Source organism: Otolemur garnettii, unplaced genomic scaffold (assembly GCF_000181295.1).
Source record: "Otolemur garnettii isolate 467f Iridium unplaced genomic scaffold, OtoGar3 scaffold00003, whole genome shotgun sequence".
Taxonomy (NCBI): Eukaryota; Metazoa; Chordata; class Mammalia; order Primates; family Galagidae; genus Otolemur; species Otolemur garnettii.
Window position 1 is genome coordinate 8,142,270 of NW_003852398.1, and position 6,628 is coordinate 8,148,897.

Below are 6,628 nucleotides of genomic sequence, written 5' to 3' on the forward strand. Positions count from 1 at the left end.
ATTGCCTGCAAAAGAGATGTACCTATTAAGATAAATCCTTCCTGCAGTATACATTGTAAGATCTCCAGGGAACAATTTTTCCTGCATGTATGTGTGTGTGTGTGTGTGTGTGTGTGTGTCCCTCCTGCTGTATAAATTAAGGTAAGCAAAATAGCATCTTTCCCTTCTAGTTCCTAGAGCAGAGAGATACTATGTATTAGGAGTTGAGGTTCAGGAGTTGGAGCAAAAAGAGCTCAGCTTTATACAGGATGGTAATATTGAGACTTAAAGAAATTTTCGATTCATGGGTTATCTGTAAGAAATTTTTAAATCCCTAAATGAATTTTGATTGATACTCATTACATCAATGAGCAGGTTTCCTCCTACTAGACAGAAAATGTGAAAGTAGTTTTAATATATATTCAAGCAAAAGAGAATCAGGATGGTAATCTACTACCCTGATCTCAAATCCAACATGGGTTCCAAATAGAAGTCCTTTTTAGATCATCCCATGTTTCAGTTTAACTAATCAAGAATTGATGGATTTTCCTTTTTTCTAATGTTGCTGGAAAGGCATCATGATTGGTCTCAGTGTAGAGAGTCTGGGAGGCAAACAGAAAAGTGTAAACCTCGTCAGCTGGCAGCTTGGGTCCTTCAGGTTTTCTGTGATGAGTTAAGATTCCTGTGGACCTCCTGATCCTGAGTCCTGAGAGTGATGTTTTAATCTGCTGAGAACTTGCTGGTTCAAGAGAACTATATCCTTAAAGCCTTGTTGTGAATGCTTTGACTTGGGTCCCCTTTACTGGTGTTGGCTCCTGTCCCCTGCCTCTTTGGACTTCACCTGCTAAATGTCTCATAGCTGGGAACCTCTTCAGTAATCTGCTCTTGGGTTGCTGGAGTCACCTCATTGGGCATGACAGAGGTCAGGCAGAGCCTAGGAATTTGCTTTTTTTTTGGGAGATCCTACGTAAGAACTGCCTGATACAGGGCTACAAAGCCCAGCTCTCCTGCTTAGAGACAGGAGCTCCCATGGTATGGAGCTAAGGCTGAGACTTTACCCGATTGTACTTCATTACCCTTCATGAAGCCATCCCACTTCCATCCCTTGCTGGTCTCTCTTGGGAGCACGTCACTGATCAATCCCTTGGCTTCAGTGACTGCTTCTGAGAGAACCCAACATGACACAGACCTTTTTCCTGAATCCAGCTCTCTTGTTTCATCCAAAAGAATTTAGAATCAAATATGGGTAATACTGTCTAGATGATAGATGAGGAAAACTTTAATCCTTCCATCAGATTCTACGGAAAAAGTACAGCAGCATGTATGTGTTTTATTCCTTGCAGAGTTAAAGGTGTATGCCCCGAGGGGGCTGATATAGGACTTTGTCAGCGATTTAAATCTAGTTTTAAGTAGAGGAAAACTGTAAGAAGTAAGTGCAGCCGTTCATTGAATGCTCATTGTTCCAGATGTTATGCAAAGTATTTGACTTGTTCATTTCCCTTATTCATCCCATTCTCAACATTTAACTGATGAAGTTGGTAAAATCAATAGCCCTACTGTGAAGATGGAGAAACTGAGGCATGGAGCATTTTAGTAATTTACACGATCATCCAGCTCATAGGTTGCTCTACCCCCATCACAAACAGGTATTCCCCAAGCTTCAGGAAGCTGCCAAGCCCCCTTTTTGTAACTTCATGATAATTTGGGATTGACATCTAGGATCAAATCCCCTCTGCAAAATGTCATTTAACTCAGGTAAGACTTCCCCGTAGGGTGAATGTGACCTAGACAAGTGCATTGTCCCCACCGGAGCAAAGAGGAAGACATTTTCCTGTCCCCTGTCTTGCAGGGGTAGGGGTGAAGGTGGGGACTGTCATTCACTGCTCCTCTGAGAACAAAGCATGCCTGACATTGCAGGGAGAGCCCAGGAAGCATTTCAAAAGCTCCACTGGATCTAGACAGCCTTTCAATCCATTTATCAAAGTGTCTGCAGTTCCCGTTTCAAGGTAGATGAAGCAATAATAAATTTGCGAAGAAAGTTAATCTGTGTCCAAAGCATTTTAGTAAATTAAAAAGGGGGGAGTGGTGGAGGCTGGAAGGGGGATATATTGGTTCTTGCCAACTCCTATTTGACTTACTGTCTCCTCAATAAGTCCTCTTTGGTCTTGTGTTTTTGGATGGAATAATCAGTCAGTTAATCATTTTCCAGAAGCTGGAAAATGCACTTTAGCTAATGCAGTTCTCCTTTTCTTTCAGATGCCTAATTATTTAGAAAGACATCCCAATCCTTGGTCCCACTTCTCAACCAAGAAAGCCTTTCCCATCAGCCATCTTCCTTTATTTCCCCTGAAAACCCCCACCCTCAACCCTACTCCAAACTCATACCTTTCTTCTCATTTTTTTAAAGGTCCCCTTCTCTGGTCACTTCTGAGCAGCTCTTCCCTCCTTACCCTGAGCTACTTCCCTCGTAAAGGGGGAGGCACTAATAACCCCAATAAGCAACTGGCCGAAACTAGGCTCTTGGGTATTCAGGATAGATTTTGCTATTTTTATTTAAGTGTCAGTGGAAAATGGTGGCTCTCGTCTCTCTCAAGGATAGTCCTTAACAATAGCCCCATGCTCTGGCATCACGCTGAGATAAACACACTATTAGGAGCCCTCACAAAGGCGCTGCAATAATTGTGAAGGGACAGTTACCGAAAATGAAGCACCCAGCCCTGAACCCTCCTCCACGCCCCATCAGTAACACCATTAAAGCTGTCAGTTCGTCAGCCCACTGGAGGTATTTATGAAATCAATATACAATCCTGCAGATGGATGGCAGGGGTATTGTTAGCCGGAGAAGAGAGGCTCAATGGAAAATAAAATTAATAAAATTTACAAGCAGATTGTCATGGGGAACAGATAAATTCCCTACCATCTACTGTTTTGCTCAATTGGGGCAGGAGAAAAGCAGTGACAGGATGTGGGAAGAAAGTCGTGCTTTTAAAATGAGCCCCTTATAGTAGGGAGGGAGGCTGGGCATATTTACAGCGAGAAAATAGCAGAAAGCAATGCGCTACCCCACTCGAGCACAAGATTTTGTCTGTGTGGGAGGTCTCCCAGCAACACCGCCAGATTTTCCCATTTAAATAGCGCTCTCCCCTTGTCGCAAACCAGAGCGTTTGTACAATTTGCTACTCTTCTCAGCGTGTTTGGGGATGGTGTCTACTCAGAAAGGGTGGTGCACGACTAGAACATATACCCTTTCGTCCAGCTTCCAGCTGTGGAAGCTCTAATCCCCACTCCTATTTCCTTCCTCTGCCCCCCAAGTGTGGTCATCAACCATTTGCCAAAAAGTACAGCTGGAGAAGGACCAGACAGATAGCACGCCCATGTAGGAAGGGGCGAGCACAGGTGAAGACCAGCCTTCCCTGGGCAAAAAAGACTAGGCCCATTGTGGCTGCTGGAGCCTCGGGTGTAGTCCAGATGCCTGGTGGAAATTGCATTAGTTGGATGACAGGACCTGGGCCCCTTGCTCTGGAGGCTGATGGAGAGCAGCCGAGTGCCCTTGGTGACACCGCCTGACCTCTGCTGTCATCGTGGGCTTTGTTCAGTGCCCCGACTCCAGGCTGGAGCCCTGCTCATTGAATCAGGCCTGGCCAGAGGAGCCTGCGACAGGGCTCATTGTGCATTTAAATTTACTTACATCAGTTGCAGACAGAGGAAACAGGATTTGAGACGAGGAGCACCCTGTTATTCAGCCCCAGAAGCCACCGTTGCTCACACCTGCACCCTACCCCAACTCAGAGCCTTGTTTTAATTTAGGGCCTGAATGAGACTCCAGGAAAGCCTTGAGTGTTAGGAATTTTACCAGCTGCTCAGAATACAAAGCTTGTCTCGGTGGAGGGAGCGCAAAAGTACTTCTTTTCTGCTTTTTGTTTTCCTTCCTGCCCCCTTGAAAAATGTTCGTTTCGGCTGCCTGGATTTTAGTGGAGGGTGGTTGTCATATACAGCTTCTGGTTGGGTGCCCTTGGAAAGTCACTACGGGAGTGTCCACAGTGAGTAAGGCAATTCAGCGAGGACCAGTTTACCCCAGGACCAGCAAGTTCTCCTTGTAGGACTTGGTACCAAGGAAATAGCTGGACAAGTATCCTCAAAAAGTACAGGCCGGGAAATTCAAACTATCATTTCTTTAAATGGTAAATAAATAAGTAACTGCCCACCCAACAATTTGGGATCACGTAGCTGCTCACACAACTGGATGATATACGGCCGTTAAGTATTGGCATTGATGTACTGTAATGACATGGACAGATGTTTTCAATATAGGAAGCAAAAATATAGGTTAAAACAGACTACATATTATGAAGTCATATTAGTGAAACTTCTGTGTATTACTCCTAATTGGTAGCAGTGGTTAAGTCTGAGTGGTTAATATTTTTTACCTTAATATTTGAGGGTTTTACTGTGTGTTCTTTTCAAAATAATGAATATGTACATTTATGGATATAACATACATATATAACTTCTATATCTGAAGAAAGCATAAAGAGCCAACTGTGTCCCTAACCCTATCCCTTCCTGCTCCCTTCCTCCACGCCACGTCCTCAGAGGTGTTTTGCCACCGTGGGTAAAGCATGGCCCGTGTGTCTGGCAGGGCCACTTGGCATATTCCTCAGGCCTGATGGGTCTTTACAGATTGGTAACGCACTGAGACCCAAGTGGGCTTGAGGTCTGGATGAAAACAAATATACATGTTTTGTCTGGCAAAAGTAAAACTGGAAAACAAAAACCAAAAAGCCTGCTTCATTCTTAGAGAGGAAATTAAGGCTTTGGGGATGCTTCGAGCCTACGACAGGACTTAGGTTTGAGCCAGCTGCAGGGTCTGATACTCTATCCTTTATTTTCCTCAAAGCTCCACGTTGGTGCTGCTTAATGCTGAATGAGGTGTTGGTGGGACCCCCGTTTTGGATGGGTTTGTTGTAACACCATTTGAATGCATCGTGCCTGTCACTAGGAAGATCCAGGAGGCTCCCAGGGGTCTCTGGGACTCTAGAATAAGCTGAAGTGGTCATCCTTCATCAGAAAATCAGAATGGCCAAGCTGTGTTCCATTCCCAGGTGACAAAAGCGGAGAGGCCTGAGCAGCAAAGGACAGCCCAGAGAGATGGGAGATTGAGTGGTGTTGACCCTGCCTGGAGGGGGAATGCCCTGTGTGTGGTGGGGTGGGGGGAGGAAAGTGGTGGTCTCTGGGAGGTGGGAATTGGGCTGCAGTGTGTGCAACAAACAATCCAGTGTCTTGGCTCCTGGCCTGGAGGTGCGAGACCACCCACAGAGCCCGCCCTGGAGGCAGCTACTCCCGCCTGGTAACCATTTCAGAAAGGCCATCACTTGAGGAACAATGTGAATGCTTGCAGCAGCCTGGGGCCTGAGACTAAACAGTCCCCCAAACACTTTGACGGCAGAGGAAGCCTCCCAGAGGTTTTGTTATCATAATGAGATGCAGATCAAGCTTCAGGCTAGCCCGTCTCTAACGCAGTGTGCCTCTTCTCTTCTTGTTTAGAGATCTGAGTGAAAACCAGATCCAGGGGATTCCGAGGAAGGCATTTCGTGGCATCACCGACGTGAAGAACCTGTAAGTGCTGTTTTCTTTGCTTCCTTACTGATGCGCCTAACTCAGGCTCTCTCTGACCAGAGGGGGGACGAGGGATGGGGCATGAGGGCTTTGCTTAAGTGGTTTCCAGGGAACCCATGCTGGATGCCACGGCAGCCTCACAGGACCCCGTTCTTCTCTGGTTCTCCATCCCCAGAAGTGAGCATTAGAGACCCAGTGCTCACTGGGCCAGAGCCTGGCCATCGAGGCTCATCGAGGTGCAAGTCACCTTTTCCTAGCATCATCCTCATTTTCTGTCAAGTGGGGATGATAGCTTTGTTTGGGGGCATGGTGTGCAACTGACAAAATGTTAAAAAAGGGGAAAAAAGCCTTAGTGCCTTATACATAATAAGTGTTCAATAACAGGACCTCCATCAGCTCCTAAGAGAACTCTGGGATTAGCATCCCAGAAACTCAGAGAGACGCAGCCAGACCCATTTCACTGCACTAGGTGTGTTTTGCTTGTTTGTACTTTTTATTTTGAAATAATTTTTGATTCACAGGAAATTTCAAAAAACAGCAGACAGGTCCATGTACCAGTTTCCCCCAATGGGCACATGTCGCATAACTACAGCGTCAGTGCCAGGAAACTGGCATCGGTACAGTCTGCAGATCAGACTCTGCAGACTGCACAGTCTTGTGTGAGCGGGGGTGTGGGCAGCTCTCTGCGGATTTTGTCACATGTTAGATTCACGTACCCATCACCACAGTCAAGAGGCAGAACTGTTCCATCACTACATTCGTGAACGTGCCAAGTAACTGTGATCATTTCCTACCTGGCATCCTCTATTTGCTCCTTATCAGGGAGCGACTCCTGGGCCCTCACTGTCACAAGGACTGTGCCTTGTATTTTCTACCCAAACAACTGCCAGTGGGGGCAGAGCGAGCTTTTGGAGAGAAGTCCAGAAGAAGGTCTGGGCTGGCTGAGCAAGCCCTCTGCCTAGCAGCCTCCTCTACAGCCCCAGATTGGATTTGAGAAGTCTGGAAGGAGGGCTTTTTTTTTTTTTTTTTTTTT

At 46.1% G+C, this 6,628-nt stretch overlaps 1 protein-coding gene across 2 annotated transcripts in view; it reads left to right on the forward strand.

The window, feature by feature from the left end:
* SLIT3 (slit guidance ligand 3) overlaps window positions 1-6,628 on the forward strand; it is a 620,424-nt gene that overhangs the window by 403,580 nt on the left and 210,216 nt on the right. For both annotated transcript variants that reach the window (XM_003781960.2, XM_012807261.2), the window contains exon 5: window positions 5,524-5,595. In XM_003781960.2, the coding sequence (XP_003782008.1) occupies window positions 5,524-5,595 (72 nt within the window). The remainder of the gene's footprint in view (window positions 1-5,523; window positions 5,596-6,628) is intronic.